This window comes from Neoarius graeffei, chromosome 23, assembly GCF_027579695.1.
Source record: "Neoarius graeffei isolate fNeoGra1 chromosome 23, fNeoGra1.pri, whole genome shotgun sequence".
Classification (NCBI taxonomy): domain Eukaryota; kingdom Metazoa; phylum Chordata; class Actinopteri; order Siluriformes; family Ariidae; genus Neoarius; species Neoarius graeffei.
Genome location: NC_083591.1, coordinates 13,813,637 through 13,838,020, shown reverse-complemented (window position 1 = coordinate 13,838,020; position 24,384 = coordinate 13,813,637). Strand labels below are relative to the sequence as shown.

The window sequence follows — 24,384 nt, the reverse complement described above, 5'->3', positions numbered from 1 at the left end:
CTGGAGCGTATCTCAGCTGACTACGGGCGAAAGGCGGGGTACACCCTGGACAAGTCGCCAGGTCATCACAGGGCTGACACATAGACACAGACAACCATTCACACTCACATTCACACCTACGGTCAATTTAGAGTCACCAGTTAACCTAACCTGCATGTCTTTGGACTGTGGGGGAAACCGGAGCACCCGGAGGAAACCCACACGGACACGGGGAGAACATGCAAACTCCGCACAGAAAGGCCCTCGCCGGCCACGGGGCTCGAACCCGGACCTTCTTGCTGTGAGGCGACAGCACTAACCACGCCTTCAATTTTTCAAATAAGTATATTTTAGATTCTTGTTTTTTTCTATTTATATAATTATTTTTGTCTGTTTTTAAATTATTTTATCTTAACCAAAGCAAATTCTTTCTGTGTGAGAACGTACTTTGGAATAAACTCGATTCTGATTCAAATTAGAAAGCGGTGTTATTGACTGATACTTCCAGGCCACTAGGGGGAGGTGTGACCGTTTAGCTCGCTCCGGATCATCGACTTAACTTTCAGAAGAAGAAGAGAGACGCTGGAGAAGTGTCACATTTATACCAGGAAGCAAAATGTCGATATTTACACCCACAAATCAAATCCGCCTGACAAATGTGGCGGTCGTGAGGATGAAAAAAGGAGGCAAACGATTTGAAATAGCGTGTTACAAAAATAAAGTGATGAGCTGGAGATCGGGAGCGTAAGTACAGCCTTTTTGCTAATTGTAGCTAGCAATGATGGCTACATTTGGTTAGCCAATCTAGCTAACATTCAAAACAAGTTCTAGTAGATGTTATTACGCAGTCACGTTATAGTTCTTGTGAGAAACAATGAAATTATAACCCGTGTTGTGAAAAAAAACCTGCTTTTCTTCACGTTAGAGAGAGAGATCTGGATGAAGTCCTCCAAACACACACAGTGTTTATAAACGTGTCAAAGGGCCAAGTGGCGAAAAAGGACGATCTGTCAAAAGCGTTTGGAACAAGTGACTTAACAGAAATCTGCAAACAGGTGTGTTTTGAGACAAAAGTATAATCTTTCTTTCTTTCGAGGAGTATGGAAGACAGGTGCGTAGTCAAGCTTTATTATTATGGCTAAAAATGATCAGAAAGATGTTTTTTTCCTCCTCAGTATAGTATGTTCACGTGACGTCATCAAACCGGAAGTCGGCCATATTGGAGGCATTGGACACATCAACAGCAAAGCCAAGCACAACTTTTTATTCATCACACACTTGTGACATTTCCTCTCTGCATTTAACCCATCTGAAGCAGTGAGCACACACATACCCAGAGCAGTGGGCAGCCATGCTAACAGCGCCCGGGGAGCAGTTGGGAGTAAGGTGCCTCGCTCAAGGGCACCTCAGCCCAAGGCCGTCCCATATAGAGATCTTGCAGTCACGTGACCGGAAAGTACACAACCGCCATCTTGTCGGTAAAAAACACAGCTGAATACTGCTGCACTCGTGTTCAGAATGGATCAATTTCAACCGACGGACTACACGGCTCATTTTTCTAATGAACAGATAACTAGATATATGTCTAAAATAAACGATCTACAGATTAGTGACCCTTATGGCTTACCGGACGGAGTTTTCACGACCGGATTTTGAACTGCCAGCGGAATACCCGGACGTGTATAATTACCTCATTAACTTTCCCTCGCTGTTCAGTGGTGAAGCACTGCGTGCCTATAAATCTCTGGACAGTTATCTTTACAGAAATTCAGGATTTGTCAGCGACTCAGATGTGGCATCTTGTAAACAAGAATCCTCATTGGATGGGTAAGTCACTTAAGTATTGAGTATAGCACTGACCAGCCGATTATAGAATAGAATAAGGTAATTCCAGCTGTAATTCCAAATCGTCCGTCTTGTTTACATGGATCTGGCGTTGGAGAGGTAGAGGCTTAGCAGTGGAGATTTGAGTGGCTGTTTTCTGAGCTTAGTCAACAGGCCGGCTCTGCAGCCTCGCTTTTGCTTCCGGTCCCGACGCCGCCTTCTTCGCTTTGCTTCCGATAACAATCCACGGAGACCCCGCTGGTCTCGCTATCTCGTTCGGAATGTTGTGCATGCGATGGAAATCGCTACAAACCGTCATTTTCTGCTGGAAACCAATGTCCAGTAAGTCCATACGGTTGTAGTGGATATTGAAGTCCGGTACAGACGAACAACACGCAAAAATACACACAAAAAACATAAAAAACGTGCACAGGTAGGGAGAGCTTGTAGCCGCAGCCGTTGTAGTAGAATTGTATATAGTAGGGTTTTCCAGAAGAAAAGGTAGAAGTAAAAGCAGAAGTAGAAGGCGGAATATGGCGTTTGACCGACAAGATGGCGTCTGTCACAATCTGGATCGGCTGTGACGTCACATGCAAGTGCTCCATTAAAGGAAAAGGCAACTTTTGTACAAAACCAGGTGTGTAATAGGAGAAAAACATATACGTAATCAATTCCGTTAATTATTTCCATTGTATATCGAACATGAAAAAATATTTTTAACTTTGAAATCATGAATTGACACAGAGGAGTCGAAGTTGGAGGAGGCAGCCATTTTGAGATTGTGGGCAACTATAAACCAATCAGAATCTTTCATTAATGCGCCTCCCTCTGATCTGTGACGTCACTGGGCCCATGAAAACAGTGTTTACAAGCAGATCACTGTGATTAGGAGTCCCGGCGGGTGGCTTGTATTCGATTTGTTTATATCCCGACCTTGTCAGCTGTCAGATTTATGTTCATGGACCCGGTAAGCTGGTAAATAATATTTATTTATTTCTTTCTTTCTTTACCAAATTCTAACAGAAAACGAGAGCGCCCGAAAGGGAGAGCCGAGCCGCTTCGCGCATGCGCAGTAGGCTTGGTAGGACAAATCCAAATAGGAGTCATTCAGGATTCAGCCATGTTTTTGCTCCGTGTTTTTACTCAACCAAAGTTATACAGTATTATGAGCTTTAAGTTGCATAAATAAAACCATTTGGTGAAACTTTGAAGAAGCGATTGTACTGGTTTTTTACCTTATTACCATGAAGCACTGAAGAGTTCTTTTCAGTGGTGGGCCGCATGACGTCACGCAGTAGATCAATATGGCGGAACGCATCTTCGCTGAGCTCAGCGCAAGCCCATATTATTAAAAGTTAAAAGATACTGTTATGCGGTCTGTTCTTTCTCTATAAATTCCATGATCGATTACTTTATATATTTATCTATCTATTTGTGCTGATTTTGTACAAAAGTTGCCTTTTCCTTTAACCTAACTGCATGTCTTTGGACTGTGGGGGAAACCGGAGCACCCGGAGGAAACCCACGCAGACACGGGGAGAACATGCAAACCCCACACAGAAAGGTCCTCGCCGGCTGCTGGGTTCAAACCCAGAACCTTTTTGCTGTGAGGCGACCGTGTTAACCACTACACCACCAAGCGATCTTTGTGAATTTTTCGATAAACTAACCAAATAATGGTGAATTACTGCAGAGTTTTGGGCTGCCACAATCGCTCAGATCGTGAGAAACATCTGCACGGCTACCTAAAATAATTGAAAATCAGTGGGAGGAAACCAGAAAAATTTCAGAGCAGCGTCGTCATCGTCTCTGGCTTGCCAAACTAAACCAGGATCTGACCGACAAAAATCCGGACAACATAAGTGTGTTGAGTTCATTTTCGCTACGTTCACACTGCAAGGCTTAATGCTCAATTCCGATTTTTTTGTGAAATCCGATTTTTTTGTGAGGTCGTTCACATTAACAAATATATGCGACTTGTATGTGATCCTCAGTATGAACGAAAAGCGACCTAAAAGTGTTCCGCATGCGCATTGCAGGATACGACGACGTCACACGCAGTGAGCATGGCCAGTGTTTACGGAAGTAAAACCGCCCGGTTGCGGTATGACCCATCCAATCTAGCTTGAATAGCTGCATCCCCCCAAATGGAAATCAGCTCCCTAACCTCTGCGTCCTTCCATTGAGAAGATTCAGAACCTTCACAGCCCGAAGCGTCCCTCGCATTGATGTCATGCGCAGGGGCGCAGATACGTTTTTTGAACTGGGAGGGACAAAAAACTGGGGGGGACAAAGCTGCCAGCAAACCAACCCCAACCCCGATATGCCTGTCAAACTTGTTGTTAGTAACCATAGCAACCAAGCTCGAGCTCGCAACCTGTGCAGTCTGCGCAGCTCAACCAACCGAATATCAGTCTTTGTTTTGTTTTATGTGAGTTGTTGCAACTATGTATACACTGCTGTGCACCTCAATAAACCGAATGGTAATTAGTCTTTTGATTTTTCCGTGAGGTTTGCCTTATGCAAAGAAAGACAGCATAGACGTTTTTTCTCCCTATAAGTGGGGGGACCGAACGAGGTGAATTTAAATCTGGGTGGGACGAGTCCCACCCTCTATCTGCGCCCGTGATTATGCGCCATGTTGTTGTAACTTTTTTTGAGAGACCCGCCGCCTACTTCAGCGCAGAATAGTGACGTTTGTGGCTTGTTGATGACGTGTAAGTCGGATGAATGCGACCTGGCGGTTCAGACTGAAGTCGCATATGAAAAGATCGGATAGGAATCGGAATTAGGACCACATATCCAAACGGCCTGGGTCGGATTTGAAAAAATCCGATCTGTGTCGTTCATATTGTCAATAAAAGATCGGATACAGGTCACATATGGGCGAAAAGATTGGATTTGAGTCACTTCAGCCTGCAGTGTGAACGTAGCCTTTGTATCCGGTATGAGTTTTTTAAGTTTTGATCAGTGTCTTAAAATTCAACATGACACTATATTTCTACTGTCTAGCCGTGATGGTGCTTCTGTATGTTTTCTCTTGAGAGTAAAATCACAGTCTGCCATCTGCTGTCAGCTGAGAGATGCTCACAGGGGATGTGCATTCGTGATCTACAGTATATCACTGTACGTGTAATGTACACAGTACACACCTTTGCTTTCACCAGACATTTGTCACCAAATTTCCGTGCTTTTCGTTCCCTGACCCAGCCACAGCACATCTGGTTATAGACTTCTAGTCCCTTGAAAGACTTGAGATCCTCAGCAGTGTATGGACTTGGCGAAAAAATTAAGTAGTTGATGTCTGGGTATGTCCCAGCTGGTAGCAATGCATTGTCTTCACTCAGTTCCTCTCCTGGTTCGTATGGTTCCAGGCTGTCGATTAACTGCAGTGTCTCCAGATAGCGGGCTCTTACACTGGGCTCTAGGCCTTCTATATACTTTATAGCAGCTTCTGTCTTCTTATAGAGATCTTGCAGTCACGTGACCGGAAAGTACACAGACGCCATCTTGTCGGGCAACAACACAGCTGAATACTGCTGCACTCGTGTACAGAATGGATCAATTTTAACCGACGGACTACACGGCTCATTTTTCTAATGAACAGATAACTAGATATATGTCTAAAATAAACGATCTACAGATTAGTGACCCTTATGGCTTTCCGGATGGAGTTTTCACAACTGTGTCAGTGGATGTTGAACTGCCAGAGGTGGAATACCCAGACGTGTATAATTACCTCATTAACTTTCCCTCGCTGTTCAGTGGTGAAGTACTGCGTGCTTATAAATCTCTGCACAGTTATCTTTACAGAAATTCAGGATTTGTCAGCGACTCAGATGTGGCATCTTGTAAACAAGAAAATAATCCTCACTGGATGGGTAAGTCACTTAAGTATTACTAGTACTGCACTGACCAGTCGATTATAGAATAAGGTAATTCCAAATCATCTGTTTTGTTTACATGGATCTGGTGTTGGAGAGGTAGAGGCTTAGCAGTGGAGGTTTGAGTGGCTGTTTTCTGAGCTTAGTCAACAGGCCGGCTCTGCAGCCTCGCTTTCGCTTCCGCTCTCAGCGCCACCTCCTTCACTTTGCTTCTGATAACAATCCACGGAGACCCCGCTAGTCTCGCTATCTCGTCTGGAATGTTTTTTTTTTTTCTCGTCCGGAATGTTGTGCGTGCGATGGAAATCGCTACAAACCGTCATTTTCTGCTGGAAACCAATGTCCAGTAAGTCCATACGGTTGTAGTGGATATTGAAGTCCGGTACAGACGAACAACACGCAAAAATACACACAAAAAACATAAACGTGCACAGGTAGGGAGAGCTTGTAGCCGCAGCCGTTGTAGTAGAATTGCATATAGTAGGGTTTTCCAGAAGAAAAGGTAGAAGTAGAAGGCGGAAATATGGCGTTTGACCGACAAGATGGCGTCTGTCACAATCTGGATCGGCTGTGACGTCACATGCAAGTGCTCCATTGCAAGTTTCTTTGGTGGATGCCATTACTAAAATTTGTGATATCTTTTTTAATATATATATATATATATATATATATATATATATATATATATATATATATATATATATAATTGTTTTTTTTCCTGTGTGAAATGCAAGCCTTGTTTGTTTACGGAAATCAATGCCGCCAATAAGGCGCACATCTGGGACTTTCGTGTTTTGGTGACGTCAGTGAAAACATTCTATTGAAATCACAAATAGCTATTTATCGCAACAATTTTTGGATCAAAACGGGTGGGTTTCCCAAAAGCCTTTTAACGCTAAGAACATCTTAACTAGGAGAGAGAGTGTTCATTGTGCTGCTTGCTCGACCATTTAATGATGATCTTTGTGCTACGATGCTTTTGGGAAACCCACCCCAGTTTTACTTACCTTCTTGTTGTCTGTCATAAGTGGGTATTCACCTGTGCAGTGTTGAGTTTTCTCTCAGGAACAATACTGCTCTGAAATGCTGTGTTGATGTCAGATTTGAATTTAACAAAACACCAGATAAAAATTGTCCAAACACTAGCTGCCATTACGCCTGTAATATTTTACACATGAAGCTTAGTGATTCTCTGTTTGAATATGAAGAATGGAAAAGAGAATTTTTTGGTTTATCAGGTATTGACTCGATATACAATCACCTGGCAATTTAACAGGAACTTGCTGTTGAGTCGAAGAGTCCTGTTTAGGAATGGGAATCGAAAACCGGTTCTTGTTGAGAACCGGTTCCCAGTGTTTCAATTCCATGGAATCGTTTGCCAGATTTGCTAACGATTCCCTTATCGATTCCAGCGGGCACGACTAACGTCATGTATATTACGCAAGTTACGCAACGTGCGTAGCGACATGCAGTAAACATGGCAACCAAGCGGTTTAAACGCTCAAAAGTTTGGCTGCATTTTTCAAGGAAAGATGACAACCGGGCGACCTGCAGCCATTGCAAAGTAGATATTACATCGTCGGGAGGGAACACCAGTAATATGCAAAAACGTTTCCGCACACAGCATACGATACTTTTAAATGAATGTCACGTTTTCGACACGCTTCGGACTGGTGAATCTGTGTTACTCCTAAACTAAACAAAGTTGATGCTAATCGACCTGTTTGTTCTCCTCTTTTTTCAAATGAGAATCGATAAGAGAATCGATAAAGAACCGAATCGTTAAGCAGAATCGAAAATGGAATTGTAATCGTAAAAATCTTATCAATTCCCATCCCTATTCCTGTTCTTGGTGGGCAGGAGTGGGAACCCAATGTGGTCTACTGTTGTTGCGTTGCATGCTGAGATGCTTTTCCGCTCACCATGGTTGTAAAGAGTTGCTGTGAGTTGCTATATCCTTCCTGGCCGCTCGAACCAGTCTGGCCATTTTCCTCTGACCGTTCTGATCATCAAGACGTTTCCACCCACAGAACTAAATGTTTCTTTTTTTGCACCATTCTGTGTAAACTCTGTTCCAGAGACTGTTGTGTGTTTGTTGAGTGGTAAATACTAGGGCTGTAACGATACACCCAACTCGCGATTCGATTCGTATCGCGATTTTTGACCCACGATTCGATACGCCCACGATTTTTTTTTTAAATTTTTTTTAAAGTAGTAAATTTGACTTATTAACATTTACTTACTTACATTAACTATTTAATAACAAATAATTCAGACCACTGCAGAGAATGAGTAATATGTATGCAAAAATGAACAAATGTATATCCAAAGATTGTTTTATTTCTCAAAATAATACTGTTGAGCCAGAAGCTCTGTTTTTTTCGGTTCTGAAAAGTCATTTTTCCAAATCGTGTAAATCCGTTAAGATTTTTTTTGGGGGGGGGCTCTCACTGTCTCACTCTCATAGGGCCAATGATTTTCTGTGATCGCGGAAAACAGATGGAAATTACGGAATTTTTATGGTGAAACATTGCTCGCGTGTCAAAATGTAACTGCCGCAGAAGGCTTCCGCCCAAGCAGACATGCCTTCAGTGTTGCCAGATATTGCTAACGTTTTCCACCCCAAAATATGTTCAAAACCAGCCAAAAAGCACCTAAACCTGCCCAATCTGGCAACACTGCATGCCTTTCCGGTCATGTGATTGGCTTGTGGCACACCTAGCCAGCCAATGAGCTGCTTGTTTACAGATTCGCTCCCCGCGTCGCAACCAGAATGGCGACCGCTTAAAAGAAATGAATGCTCTGCCAGTGGCGAGTGTGGACGTTGCGTGACTCGCAGAAGATTGTCACAGGTCGCTGAAAAAACGACTTACTAATAGATATAAAAAAAATAAAAGTAATTTAAGTAAGTTTAAAATGTAATTTAAATAAAAAGTAAAGTATTCATAAATTGAAGTTTGGAAGAGCCTCTGTTTTTGGGCTGAGGAGAAGTTTGAAAGGGTGTACCGCGATTCTGCCTTCTTGTATCGCGATACGGATCGTGGCTCCGCGTATCGCGATTTCGATTTCGATACGCATATCGTTACAGCCCTAGTAAATACCCTAACTGGCCACTTTTATAAAGAAATACCATGCTAATACTAGATAGGACACCCTTCGCTCTCGGAACAGCTTCAGTTCTTCATGACATGGATTTTACAATGCATTGGAAACCTTCTTATGAGAGTCTGATCCACATACTTGCTGCACCACTAGATTCAGATCTGGTGACTGAAGAGGCCGCTGAAGTACATTGAACGCAGACATGCACAGGACCAGGCTGAGACTGAAGACCGCTTGTGCTGTGGATCGTTATCCTGCTGGAAGTACTATAATATGAGGAAAAATCTCAAATCAGCAGTTTCTGAATTACTCAAATCACCTCAACCTTCTTACAGGCCACGGTACATCGACGGTGCAAACAACAAATATGAAGATAAAACAGTAAACATTTAACTATTGCAACAGCTGGTAAAGAGCCGTATAAACATCCCATAATGTATAAATATGACACGAACGAGCGTAAGATGATGTAACACAGCCTGACATAACTCAGCTGAGGATACATATCCTAACACATGATGCATCATAATGTTGAAATGAAATTGCAGAAACGGTGCAGACGAGACAGTGTGTCATAACGTAAACAGCAGCAGAACTCTGAAGGCAGGTGCGATGAGGTAAAGAATAAATCAATGTTTGGCGCCAACAACTATGCCATGGTCAGAGACCCTGACGTTGGTGGTTTGGCTACTTGCATGAAAGAGCAGGTGTTCCTAATAAACTGGCCAGTGAGTATGTATATACAGTAGGGTTTAAATTAATAGTGGAATCCCAAAATTCTGGTTAGGAATAAAACACCTTTAATTGTCCAGTCCTAATATAAGACTGACTCGGGTATTTGAGTTTTTCATTTTTATTCAGCGTGTGTGAGTGTGCGCGATTGATTTGTGGTTCTTGTTTTTCCTGGTGCAGATTTTAGCAAAAGGAGAACTTCAGGTGTCCGATAAGGAGCGACAGACTCAGCTAGAGCAGATGTTCCGGGACATTGCTACGATTGTGGCTGAGAAATGTGTAAATCCGGAAACCAAGCGCCCTTATACAGTGAGCCTGATAGAAAGAGCCATGAAGGACATTCACTACTCGGTCAAAGCCACGAAGAGCACAAAGCAGCAGGTGAGTGGGATGTTCGACTGTCTACATTACATTACTTTCATGACATTGAGCAGATGCTCCTTATCCAGAGTGACGTACAACATACCCAGAGCAGTTGGGGGTTAGGTGCCTTGCTCAAGGGCAGGGGCGCAGATAGGAATTTTGAACTGGGGGGGACTGAGCTGTCAGCAAATGATTCCATTTTGTGTGTGTGTATATATATATATACACACACACTACCGTTCAAAAGTTTGGGGTCACTTTGAAATGTCCTTATTTTTGAAAGAAAAGCACTGTTCTTTTCAATGAAGATCACTTTAAACTAATCAGAAATCCACTCTATACATTGCTAATGTGGTAAATGACTATTCTAGCTGCAAATGTCTGGTTTTTGGTGCAATATCTCCATAGGTGTATAGAGGCCCATTTCCAGCAACTCTCACTCCAGTGTTCTAATGGTACAATGTGTTTGCTCATTGCCTCAGAAGGCTAATGGATGATTAGAAAACCCTTGTACAATCATGTTAGCACAGCTGAAAACAGTTGAGCTCTTTAGAGAAGCTATAAAACTGACCTTCCTTTGAGCAGATTGAGTTTCTGGAGCATCACATTTGTGGGGTCGATTAAATGCTCAAAATGGCCAGAAAAATGTCTTGACTATATTTTCTATTCATTTTACAACTTATGGTGGTAAATAAAAGTGTGACATAACATTTTAACATAGCCTGTGGAAATCCAAAGTTTGCACATTATCATCACGCACAGAAATTGCAAAACTAGTTTTAAAACCGCTAAGTTCCAACTGTTAACCATAGCGAGAGGCTGGGCTACGTGTGTGTGTGTAAAGTGTAAACCAGTGCATCCCGACTTTCTAACTATGCCTGTGTGTTGCGTGAGCGGCAGTCAGTCAACAACTCTTCGCAAAGTTTCCTTATGAAACAATATGCTCGCTGAAATTATGGCAGGGAACGCCAGATTAAACATTAAAACTGCCTTCTGAGCACTGTATCTACAGGCTACCACCGAAAGGAGGAGGCTACCAGAAAGGCATCTCTACTCCGTACGATTTTACTTTCACTACGACATTACTTTGAACAGACTATCAAAAAATTGCAAGGTGATATGATAAAGTAAGGCACAGTTTACTTACAGTCGTTTTTTTTTTTTTTTGAAAAAAACAATGCAATCGTTTTCTGCCTTTTGGCACCCTTCATCATGCCGTGTTGGGGTCCTGAACTAGGAGGCGCTGTCCCCGATATGCCTGTCAAACTTGTGGGTAACCATAGCAACCAAGCTCGAGCTCACAACCCGTGCAGTCTGCGCAGTTGCAGCTATTTTTTTTTTTTTTAAAGACATTTTTTGGGGCTTTTTTCACCTTTTTATTATTGGATAGGACAGTGTAGAGACAGGAAATGAGCGGGAGAGAGAGACGGGGAGGGATCGGGAAATGACCTTGGGCCGGAATCGAACCCAGGTGCCCAGATTTATGGTATGGCGCCTTATCCACCTGAGCCACGACGCCCCCTGCGCAGTTGCAGCTATGTATACACTGCTGTGCACCTCAATAAACCGAATGGTAATTAGTCTTTTGATTTTTCCGTGAGGTTTGCCTTATGCAAAGAAAGACAGCATAGACATTTTTTCCTCCCTATAAGTGGGGGGGACCGAATGAGGTGAATTTAAATCTGGGTGGGACGAATCCCCCCCGTCCCCCCCTCTATCTGCGCCTGTGCTCAAGGGCACTTCAGCCATTCCTGCTGGTCCAGGGAATTGAAATGGTGACCTTTTGGTCCCAAAGCTGCTTCTCTCACCATTAGGCCATGGCTTCCCCGAAGTTTAAGCTGAAAACTTTTTAAAAAATGTTATAATGTGTAGGCAGCACTGGCAAGTCTGATTGACATGCTATATAGCATGCCCTGAACATGCCAGTGCAATGATCACCAGAAACACTGTACTATCATACCTCTAACTATTACGGCTGAAAGGCCCAAAGGGCGATTATGTCGTGGTGACGTCCGTCCGTTCCAGGAAGAGTGCTCACCTTCTGAAATCAACTCCTCTTACAATTTTTAGAGGAATTTCACAAAACTTGGCAGGATTCTTTGTTATATGTGGCAGATCACAGAATCCAGGGACACATGTCGGCCCGGGGGCATTTTGAGTTATTGACAGATTCAGAAAGTACAGTTTCTAAGCTTTCCAATGATGCCTTCCATGTGGAGATCTGACAATATTTGAAGAATGTGTGGCCTTTTGAAAGTGTATACTTCTTAAAACAGAAAAGGGAGAAAATCGCCCTCAAAGTTTTCCATCTCAGCTACTCTGGGTGCAGGGTGGGCACATAATGGTGCTCATCTGCATGATATTAAGGAAAGCCGTACCCCCTACGAGCTAGCACGATACTACTTTCATGTAAACAAAGATCACCACGTCAATTTTCCTTCCATGCAAAGTATGCCCAACACAATTATGAAGTACAAAAATAAGTCCTAAAGTATACTTTAACGTTTTGTGGTTGAAAAATTACTCACACCGTAAGAAAGAAAGATAGCACGATGATGACACAACTAACACAACACTAGTTTCATGTAAAGCCTCGGTCACAACCGGCCGTATGTGCTCCTACACGCAAAAAACGCAAGAAACGCACGAGAGCGCGCGCGTGAAACGCACGAGAGCGCGCGCGTGATGTGCTGATTTTCGAGCCGCAGACCGGCCGCAGAGGTTCTTTGTCATGTCAAACAAACTCTACAGGCGCTTACGTTTTTTTCAGGTTGCAAGACAAACTTACGGCCAACGCGCGTCTTTCTCCGTGAACAAAAAAAAACCGCAGCGATTTGGGAAACGCCAAAAATCGCACGGCCAAAAAATCGTACGTCCGGTTGTGACCTAGGCTTAACCAAACCACAACACTCTCCGTTACATGCAAAAATAACCACACAGCCTTAGATTAATAAACTTACCCCATCAGAAAGAGAAATGGCGCCTTGCACACACCAATGCCTCTGATGGAATGTAATCCTAAAATGGTCCGTGTATCATCCGATCATTCAAGTATTCCATTCAATCTGGAAAACGAGGTTGCGTTTTTTTTTTTTTGCTAGAAATGGTTATCTCCGATGTAAATACTGTGTGTCTGTTTGCTTCACGGTGTTTCAGCTCCTCTGCGCTCTGTTTAGTAACTCATTCCATAGTGAAATCACATGCCTGTATGCAGCTAAGTAGCCATGCGCTCAACTCGGATCATACAGCTGATTTGCGGAAAAAAACAAACAAATGACTTAAATCATCATGTGAATGGCCCATATGGTAATTTACCCACCCCCCCCAGCAGGCTACAGTCCTGACAAAAACGAGACAATTTGCAACAAAAAATGTATGCTTTTCCAACAAAACAATCTATTATCTGAAATACTGATTGCATTCTTCAAGATCTCACCTTGCACATGATGGAAAAAAACAAAAATCACAAATTTCGAAAAAAAAATGCTTCTTTTGCGATTATCTTGGATTCGTTTCGTCCGACATGCGTCCCTGGATTCGGTGAGGGGTCACATATGTCGATAATACGCATATTGTAATTTTAAATTTGGTCACATTTTACCGGAGTTACAGCCCTTGATTAACAAAATTATAATTTGACAATTTCACAAGAGTTGATTTCAGAATGAAAACACACTCCTCACAATTTTTGGAGGGATTTCATGAAACTTAGCATAAGGTGTTATGTCATTAGTACACACATTGTAACTTTGTTCGGTTCGGTCGTATTTTACCAGAGTTGTGGCCCTTGATTAACAACCTTGTACTTTCACAATTTCATGGTGTGCTTACCTTCTGACATCAACTCCTCTCACGATTTTACTTTGACAATTTCATGAGGGTGTATGTTCTTCTGAAGTCAACTCCTCTCACAATTTGTGGAGGAATTTCACCAAACTTGGCAAAAGGCTTTGTTATACGACCGTTATACGCATATTGAAATTTAGTTTAATTGGGGCAGATTTTACCAGAGTTATGCCCTTGATTATTAACAAACTTGTACTTTGGCAATTTCATCAAGGTGTGCTTGCTTTCTGAAATCAACTTCCTTCACAATTTTTGGAGGAATTTCATGAAAATTGGCAGGATTCTTTGTTGTATGTCGGTAATATGCATATTGCAATTTTGTTAAATTCAATCGCATTTGACCAGAGTTATGACATAATTGCCAGTGGGGGATATTGTGCTCTCAGAGCACTCTTGTTTGAAAATGGTATACTCGCACAATAGGCTAGATGTTTTAAGCATTTCAGTTGCTTTTGTAGTTTGAACAATTCAAGTTCCTTGAAGCATTAGGTAATTTTATTGAAAAGTATGTTGCTGTTATGCCAAGTTTGCACGTTACTGTATTTTATGTCACCTTGCTATTTCTATAATACATTGACATGGCTAACAAACACTTTGTATCAGTACAGAAAGATCATTTATATATACACATTGTTGGTTGGAAAGTATGCAATAAAAGGGAATTTGTGTCACCAGTGGCAGGAGGAAGGTAACAAAGACAGCTAATGTATGTTTCAAAAGTCGTCTGCAAAACAGTGCAGTAGACCACAATTTTCGGGTTTAAATTGCTTAAAAGCATTTTCCGTCGGGAAGCTGCAGCCCCTGGACCCCAGCTATTAGGGTTTTTGGTTTCCAACAGTTGACAAGTATGTACCATAGTTATAAAGGGGGGATACATTAAATATTAAGGATGTACTGTTGATGATATGGAAAAATTTCCATTGGAGGTGGGGGGTTTTGAGTACAGTACAAGAACTATTTTTTTTTTTTTTTAAAGATTTTTTTGGGGGGCTTTTTTCACCTTTATTGGATAGGACAGTGTAGAGACAGGAAATGAGCGGGGGAGAGAGAGAGAGAGAGAGAGAGAGACGGGGAGGGATCGGGAAATGACCTCGGGTCGGAATCGAACCCGGGTCCCCGGATTTATGGTATGGCGCCTTATCCACCTGAACCACGACGCCCCCACAAGAACTAATTTTGATGTTGCGCTTTAACTCCTAAAGAGCCAAACCATCAAAGATGCCTGGTTAATAAAGGGATCTATAAAACATGTACATTGGATATAAAAAGTGTACACACCCTGTTAAAATGATTGTTTTTTTTTCTGATGTAAAAAATGAGACAACGATAAATAATTTCAAAACTTTCCCACCTTTTAATGTGACCTATAACCTGTACAATTCAATTGAAAAACAAACAAATCTGTTGGGGGGGGACATAAAAAATGTACAATAAGCTGGTTGCATAAGTGTGCACACCCTTAAACTAATACTTTGTTGAAACACCTTTTGATTTAATTACAGCATTCAGTCTTTTGCGTTCACACCTGCCATCAATTAAAATGACTCTGATTAACCCCAGCTGGCCTAGTAGGATTTTCCTGACATTTACTCCGTTGCATCGTCCAGCAAAAGCCATGGATCACAGAGAGCTTACAAAGCATCAAAGGGTTCTCATTGTTGAAAGGTATCAGTCAGGAGAAGGGTTCAAAAAAAATTTCCACGGCATTAGATATACCATGGAGCACAGTGAAGACAGTCATCAAGAAGTGGAGAAAATATGGGACAACAGTGACATTACCGAGAACTAAACGTCCCTCCAAAAAAGAACACCATACCCATGGTGAAGCATGGTGGTGGCAGCATCATGTTTTGGGGTTGTTTTTCTTCAGCTGGATCAGGGGCTTTAGTCAAGGTGGAGGGAATTATGAACAGTTCTAAATACCAGCCAATTTTGGCCCAAAACCTTCAGGTGTCTACTAGGAAGCTGAAGATGAAGAGAAATTTCATCTTTCAGCACGACAATGACCCCAAGCATACATCAAAATCAACAAGAGAATGGCTTCATCAGAAGAAAATTAAAGTTTTGGAATGGCCCAGCCAGAGCCCAGACCTAAATCCAACTGAAAATCTGTGGGGTGACCCTGAAGAGGGCTGTGCACAAGGGATGCCCTCACAATCTGACAGATTTGGAGCGCTTTTGTATGGAAGAATGGGCAAATATTGCCAAGTCTAGATGTGGTAGGCTGATAGACTCCGACCCAAAAAGACTGAATGCTGTAATTTTAAATCCAAAGGTGCTTCAACAAAGTATTAGTTTAAGGGTGTGCATACTTACGCAACCAGCTTATTGTACCTAATTATTATTATTATTTATTTTATTTTTTTTCCCCCTAACAAATTTGTTTGTTCAATTGAATTGTACAGGTTATAGGTCACATTTAAAGGTGGGAAAAGTTTTTGAAATTATTTATCGTGGTCTTTTTTTTTTTTAACATCAGAAAAATCTATCATTTTAAAGGGGTGTGTACACTTTTAATATCCACTGTATATACTTCCTTAATATCATAAGATCTAATAACTATATAATCCCCAGTAATAAGAATGACAGGCATTTTTTTGTTAATCACTGTTTATTTCCTCCCCATCTAGGCACTTGAAGTGATTAAACAGTTGAAGGAATCCATCCAGATTCAGAGAGCTCACATGCGACTCCGCTTCATCCTGCCAGCCAAAGATGGGAAGAAGCTGAAAGAGAAACTTAAACCCCTCATAACGGTGGTGGAAAGTGAAGACTTTGATGATCAGCTGGAGATGGTGAGAGAGTTTTGTGAGGTGTTTCAATCCTGAAAGATTCATTTGGATTTGACTTTTTTTTTTTTTAAATGTTGCACAGAAGTATATGAGAACATGGAGTACAGGAGTCCTGTATAATATAGTCTAGTGCAGGGGTGGGCAATTATTTTTTCCATAGGGCCACATGAGAAACAGAAAATTTTGTGGAGGGCCGGACCATAAGGCTGAACTAAATTCTGCATAATATTAATTGTATTTCTTTATATAAAGCAATAAATATCATTGTTTTTACAAGCTGCTAAGACTGGTAAGAGTATGGAAGAAACGAGGTTGCCTTACAAAAAATGTCATTTATTCAATCAAATTTCCCAAAACAACGGTTAACAAAATGTGAACGTTTGTACCTTTTTTTTTTTTTTTTTTTAAGTCACATTCACCCCAAAACACAATAAAGACATCACAATATTGGCTTTCTACTCCAAATATCAAACAAGATACATCATATTATAATAATGATGCTCACGTTTGTAGTCTAATCACCTCATTTGGTGTTTTTTATTTGTTCAGTGAGAGAAATCTAGTCTCTGTTGGTCTTTAACGAGTGCATCAGAGTCAGGTTGAATGTCTGAGGTGGAGATGCGAAGCACAGCTGACAGATGATCATCAGTCGATTCGGTGTAGGTATCAGATCTACAGATCGGCTCGGGCTCCGGCGCCTGCTGGTGACGTCACACTATGTGATTGGCTGGACTGTTTGAAGGATGACGTACAAGTTTGTGGTTGGTCTGGACAAATTACGGAAGTAGTTATCGCGGGATTAGGTTTTGTGGGATTTCATATCACGCGCATTGCGTTTTTGTTGAACACAACTTCAAAATAAAAGCAATGCACATTCAGTCCATGCATGAGGTAAAATTAGAAAATACGTTTATTTTGTAATTTCTAATTAACCTTACGCGGGCCGGTCAGAATGAACCAAAGGGCCGGATGCGGCCCGCGGGCCAGAAAATGCCCAGGTCTGGTCTAGTGTTATAGTCAAGACCTAGGTATGACTTTAAACTGCTACTGGTGTTGAGTCTAAGGTCCGGGAGGACTGGAGTATTGGGGAAAGTGAAGTTACCCCTTAATCACCATTGCTCCCAGGTCCACTCTGACCTGGAGTGGTAGCATCTGCCTGGGTTCCAGCTATGGGTTAAATAGTACATCACCAATAAGGTGCTGGCAGCAGGGTGCTTTTCGGTGCAGTGTGGCAGATGAACCCAAAAGGGTCAGTGGCACACCACTAGATGGCATGTGGAAGAGCCACTCAAATGGCCAACGGATGACATCACCCGGCAAGTCAGTTGTGCAAGGTGCTTCATTAGGAGAGTAGCTCTGATGCGGGCCTCACGGCCCATCTCAGTTTCTGTGCATCCTAATGAAGCAGTCATCATCACTAGCGATGGAAAGCCGACAACGATAGTCAAGACTACTTTGCAACATGGTGTGATATAAAAATAGTCAACTTTGCAGTGGTTACCAGTAGCTCTGTTTCATGTCAGGCCGCATCCCAACAACTGTCTTTTATTAGTTTCCTAAAACGGTACACCACAAATATTCTCTTCCTAACTTATGGGAATGTACTAGATTCTCTTTAACAGTAGATGTAATTGTGGTTCCAAATGTTGCCATCACAATAAGTCTAAATAACGGTGAAACACTTGCAGGAATGAGGAACTGGGAGACAGGCTTGACAACTCAAGGTGCATTTCATTTTTTATCCCCTGCTGGCTGAAAGGCCCGAAGGGGGATTATGTTGTGGCGAAGTCCATCCGTCTGTCTGTCTGTCCTGGAAAGGGTTCTCACCTTCTGAAATCAACTCTTCTCACAATTTTTGAAGGACTTTCATGAAACTTGGCAAAAGGCTTTTATACGCATATTACAGTTTTGTTTGCAATATATTGTAGCGGGGGATATTTTGCTCTCAGAGCACTCTTGTTCACTTGGTAATTCGATCACTTGTCAGTGACCCCGACCCCCCCCCCCCCACATCCGTGCGCACACTACAGTAGTGCTGGGTAGCTCAGCTGTGTCTCCCTGATTCCTGACTTCTCTCTGAAAGAACACAGAAAACACACCAGTAATCAAACCCGGGTAAAACTCCTCACATGTTACCTGCCGGCACTCTTCACCACCTGCAGCTGACGCTTGACCACGCCCCTGCTACCGCATACCCTCACTGCCCAACTCAGGCCAGGGAGCAGTAATCTACCACCACCAACTGTACCCCTGGGCAGTGGATCATCTCAAACTTAAAGGGCTGAAGAGCTAGATACCAACGAGTGATCCATGCATTGGTATCCTTCATGTGGTGGAGCCACTGGAGCGAGGCGTGGTCGGAACAGGGAATGAAAGGGCATTCCAGCAGGTAGTATCGGATAGTGATGGCCATCCATTTGATGGCGAGACACTACTTATTGGTCGTGCTGTACTTCATCTCTCATACTGAGGACTTGCAGCTGATGTACAGCACGGGGTGCTCCTCCCCCTCTACCACCTGGGACAAAACCACCCCAGCTCTCTGTCTCTTGTGCCAATCTGCAAGACAAAAGGGAGATCAAAGTCAGGTGAATGCAACAGGAGGTTCCCACACAAAACCGCTTTAACCTGGATAAAAGCTGTTTGCATGGTTCTGTCCACTGGACCAGATCTGGTACCCCCTTTTAGTGAGGGCAGTCAACAGGCTGGTAACGTTTGAAAAATTACACAAACCTCCTGTAATAACCAGCCAGCCCCAGGAACTGCCTCACCCCCATTTTGTTCTTGGGCAGGCCGCAATCACTGCAGTCCTCAAATTAAGACGCACCTGCCCATGACCCAAGTGGAAGCCCATATTTTCACCTGCCCAATTGCACACTTCCTTGGGTTTGCTGTGAGTACCTCATGTCTTGGCGATCTCAGGACAGCCTTTAGATGTTGTAAATGCACTGTGTGGGTGGAGGAGTCTGTCCATGAGATGCTGGAATGTCGCTGGAGCTCCAAACAACCCAAATGGAAGAGTGACGAACTGGTGTAATCCAAAGAGAGTGGAAAAGGCCTTCCCCCCATGGGATAATGTGTCAAGGGTATCTCCCAGTAGCTCTTAGTCAAATCCAGTGTCAAATAAAAGCAAGCTACACCTAACCGATGGAGCAGTTCATCTGTGCGAGGCATTGGATATGCTTCAAATTTAGACACTGCGTTGACTGACTTCATAGTCTACACAGAACCGGACAGACCTGTGGGTTTTGGGGACCAAAACCACCAGGCTGCTCCAATCATTGTGTGCCTCCTCAATTTACCCCCATGTTAAGCATAGCCTTGAGTTCCTTTGGTGTTTTTTTTTTTTTTGCGCCGTTTTAGGGAGCTGATATGGGTCGCTGTGCACCACTACTTGTGGAAGGGGTATCAATGTGGGGCTCTGTGAGATTAGTGTGACCGGGCAGGAGTGAAAACACATCGCAGAAGTCTTCCTGCAGCCTGACAACCTGTACTCTCTGGGACAGCGAAAGGTGGTGAGGTGGTCTCCACAGGGGACTGGGGTGACTTGGGCTTCACTTCTTAGACTTCCCTCCGGGCCCAGCTCCTCCCCCTCAGGAACCACCATTGGCAGAGCCACAGGAACCTCGTCTCTCCACAGTTTCAGGAGATTAAGGTGGTAAATTTTGAACTGCATTGCCTCTATCCTTTCACCTGATCTCATAGTCGATGACTGACTTCTCCAACGTGCCATGTGACCTCAAAATTTGCTTGCCACTTTGCAAGTAATTTGGAGCCTATGACGTGGGCAGCAAAACAAGCACTTTATTTCTAGGTGCAAATGCATGTAGCCGTGCCCCTGTTATACATCGGGGATTGCCATTCTTGCACCTGTAGCAAGTTTTCCTGGATTAGGTGACTCGGTGTGTGGAGTTTTGCTCTCAGGTCAAGAACGTACTGAGTTTTTTTCCACTTTTGCTGTTAGAAGGTCCCACTTCACAAATTTTTCGATGTCTGGCTTGCCACAAAGTTTGTTCTTGCTGTATCTATCAATGTTTGTTTGTTTGTAGTTTTGAGTACGAGTAATGCTGTCACAGTATCGGAACATTTTATTACCACCAGCAATGTCATAACCAGTCCCAACACTAAATCTGATGGTTCCGAGTCCTACTGGAGCTGTGGCAAAATATTTCTGAAAATGTTATTAGGTTGATTGGAGGGGGGGGAGAATTAACGTTTCGACTTTGCCGTTTTGCTCCCATTCCCACAGGACACCATTACTGCATAATAGTGGGACAATATACAGTTTTAACTGTGAGTTGGAATGGACAGGGAGATGTGCCTGTGCTTTATCTAGTGGGCATGTGTACCTCAATCTTTCCGTCTTACTTAATCGCTGAGTAGATTTACAGCCTTTTTTAAATTCAATTAAAACAAAAAAATTTTTTTTACATTTTTAAGTATGCAACTAAAATGCATGTTCGTTCCTCACAGGTTTGTTTGATAGATCCAGGCTGCTTTCGGGAAATTGATGAGCTGATTCGCTGCGAGACAAAAGGCAAAGGGTCGGTGGAGGTGCTCAGCTTGAAAGATGTGGAAGAAGGAGATGAGAAACTCTAATAACCTGTCCTGAATCTGCCTCCTCATGCCACTTGCTACACTAACTACTTCCATATTAAATAACTTCTCTCTCTTATGTATCAAGACTGTTTTAGTTGATTTCTATAACGGGACTGGATTTAATGAAGCCTTAAGCCACATTTGGTGAAGTTTCTAGTTTGCGACACAGCCTTGCTCATGATTTAGATTTTTAAAAAAATATAGACCAGTAATTATAATGGCATACTTTAGGCATATTTATTGTTTTGAGGCCTCAGTAAATCTTCCTAAATGGATTTATCCATATGGTATAAATAGTAGTGAGCAAATGAATAATCCAACACAAATCGCAACTGAAGCGTCTGTTTTCTGTGAAAATTTGAAGTGATTTGTATGACTGCAAGCCAGGTAAAAGATTGATTTATTAAAATAAATACAAGTACACATGCGATGTGTAGCATCAGAAATATTTATCCCAATGAGAAGTTTTCTTTGCCCCTTCCACCTCACCCCATTCTGTTTTCTTGGCTTAAAGGTGTACTTTGTAATATTTTAAAATGGCTTGGAATATTCCAATCATATCCAAAATTCCCTCAACAAGTTTGCCATACGATGAATCAAGCAAGTTTCTTCATTTCAGATTTCTGTTTACATTTTTTATGGCCTAGAACCTAGCCCCGCCCCCAGTTGGAACCGAACGGCTTACCTTTTCTTTGAAAGACGACTCAGGAGATATGCAAAGCTTCAACAGTTGGGGTGAGGTCAGTTCGAAAGAACAGGATGGTTTCAGGCTTGCAGTTCACCTCACAGCCAGCAGAGGGCTCTAACTTTTACAACTAGCTGCTTTTAGGTTTTCCCTGCACCCACTCAGTATAGTCTGCCTTCTCAAATTTGTGCCATATATTTGACTTGGAACGAAGCTTTTCCAAAATCAGGATAAGCAATGTTTAAAAAAAAAAGTGCGAATAAAAACGAATGTAAATCATTTCTCATGTCTCACTTGTACACACATCACTTGGTAGTAAACTACATACAGATTAGCCTGCATCAGGGAGGCTGTATTACAGTAATAAATTATAGAATTAACAATGTAAAAATTGTATATTTGAAAACTGCATTTTGAACAGATGTCGAAATACTGGACACTGCTACTGTGAACGATGAAACGTGAGACCTTAAAAGTTTCAAATGTTAAAGCTGTTTCAAATAGATAATCAGGGTTTCAATCATTTCAAATAGTTTCAAATGTACAAAATGTCAGCAATGCAAGACCCAGATTTTACAGTATCATGAATTCAGAGTGTTCAAGTTCTATCTTTTCAAATCGGTCTTGTGGTTTGCCTATATGGACTTGGAATAAATGCAGCATGATGCCTTGCAAAGAGTGGATCCTCTGCTTCTGGTATTGCTGCTGCTTGTATCGTTCTTATTTGTTCCTGTGGCGCTGGAGCAGATTTAAACCACCAAGTACTCAGCACTCCTCCTCCAATCAGAAACAACACCATTCCGATCCACCCGGAATATAAAGCTGCTCCCCAGTCCCTTTTCAAAGGAATGGATGTGTCCAAATCACTGTTTGTTGCATGAGTGATCCAGCTCATAATCACCAACATCAACAGCCCGGATAAAATGAAAACAAATCCAGCTGCTGCCTTGATTCGCATCTTCTGAGCAAACATGGTTATGGCCACTATGTAGAGCACCATTGGAATGACTCCAACTCCAATCAAAACATTAACAGACACTTTCCAGGAGTTAAAGCGCCCAGCCAGGGACAAAAGAGTCTGATAGAAATGGCAATGCAAGTCTCCTATCCTCGGTTCCTGCCAGTTCAACCAGATTCCATCCCAGTACAATGACAGCGTATCTGTGGAATTATCAACAGCTCCAGTCACGATCCACACAGGCAGGGTCCTGGTAAAGATGGCACAAATCCAGCCAGAGACCGCCACGCAGACACTGGCCTGCTCGAACCACTTGTCCCATTTCTCCATGATGAGCTTCAGTGAGGAACAAAAGAAACTGCGAGCTCTCACTTAAGGAGCAGACCGGCCTATCTGCGTTCCAGCTGTGGGTGTGGAGACCACAGAGTATTCAGTGCTGTTTTTTATCCATGGTTTCAAAACACTTTCATTGGTTGTTCTCTTTTTTTTTTGCCTCAAGGCGAAAACAAAGATGTCCCTGTGTGAAATCAACAAGCTCCTCTCTCTTGACCTCTTTTGTGAGCAGACACACAACAGTGTATTGAATTTGAAGGCCAGACACACCACAAAATATGAAAACTGGAAGCAAATTTTATTCAAATAGGACACAGCTACACGTTAAAGTTGTGTACAGGGAAGTAGCTAACAAAGAACATCCTTTTTATATGTTATGAGAAACAATATAAACTATTTAATGGCTGTAAACTGAGTAAACTTGTTTTGTAAAGGTGTGTACAAAATCAGAACTGTCAGCGTACCTTCAGACTAAATGTAATCCTTTTTTAATGCCATACCAAATTTGTACTGCTATACCAAATCTACCAGCACTTCAAAATAATTCACATGTAAGGACAAGAATTCATGTTTATACACTCTGAAAATGGAAAGAACTACACATTTAGAAGCATCAAACTGTGATTTAAAATTAGGTCTATTGCATATTAGTCATAACATAACAGCAGATTCATCATTTAGGTCCATTAAATGAATTTGAATAAAAAAAAGTAAATTAATACTTATGGCCTTTTAATTTGTAAAATGTCATTTCAGACAAAACATTTTAGCAACCCTTACACAATTGTATCTTGTTATATGGACACGAATGTTTTACTGGGAAATATACCACTCATATTTTTCATATGAGCTACATCCCGGACATGGGGAACCAAAACCATGACATAAATCTATATGTCACTCGTGAGGAAATTGATGAATTGTTTTGATCAATTTGGGTACTTTTTATTTGTGAATATGCCTATATAATAAAAAGAAAATTACACATTGGCTTGAAGATATGAAGTTTATCTTCTTGTGTTGAAAACCTCGTGCTTTTCATACAAAATACATCGCGGATCTGCGTGACATATTTAAATAATATTGGCTGGTGTTGAGTGGTATATCGGCTATATTCCATTCAGCTAGCATGATACTGAATGAGTCAAAGACGAGTTCAATATCATGCTAGCTGAATGGAATATATCTGATATATCATGAAAAAAAGCCATCATTATTATTATTATTATTATTATTATTATTATACATACACACACATTTCTTTCGGGTGTTCAATGCATCTTTCTC

At 42.0% G+C, this 24,384-nt stretch overlaps 2 protein-coding genes across 2 annotated transcripts; one reads left to right on the top strand and one right to left on the bottom strand.

Annotated features, from left to right (window-relative positions):
* Window positions 1-547: 547 nt before the first annotated feature.
* On the top strand, window positions 548-22,085 carry sbds (SBDS ribosome maturation factor). The gene is made up of 5 exons (XM_060905810.1): window positions 548-723; window positions 905-1,034; window positions 9,702-9,902; window positions 16,361-16,525; window positions 20,996-22,085. The coding sequence occupies exons 1-5, from the start codon at window positions 596-598 to the stop codon at window positions 21,119-21,121; spliced, it is 750 nt and encodes a 249-aa protein (XP_060761793.1). The 5' UTR covers window positions 548-595; the 3' UTR covers window positions 21,122-22,085.
* Window positions 21,506-23,262, bottom strand: LOC132871559 (claudin-4-like). Its single transcript, XM_060905811.1, has one exon. The coding sequence runs from the start codon at window positions 23,092-23,094 to the stop codon at window positions 22,420-22,422; it is 675 nt and encodes a 224-aa protein (XP_060761794.1). The 5' UTR covers window positions 23,095-23,262; the 3' UTR covers window positions 21,506-22,419.
* Window positions 23,263-24,384: the final 1,122 nt, after the last annotated feature.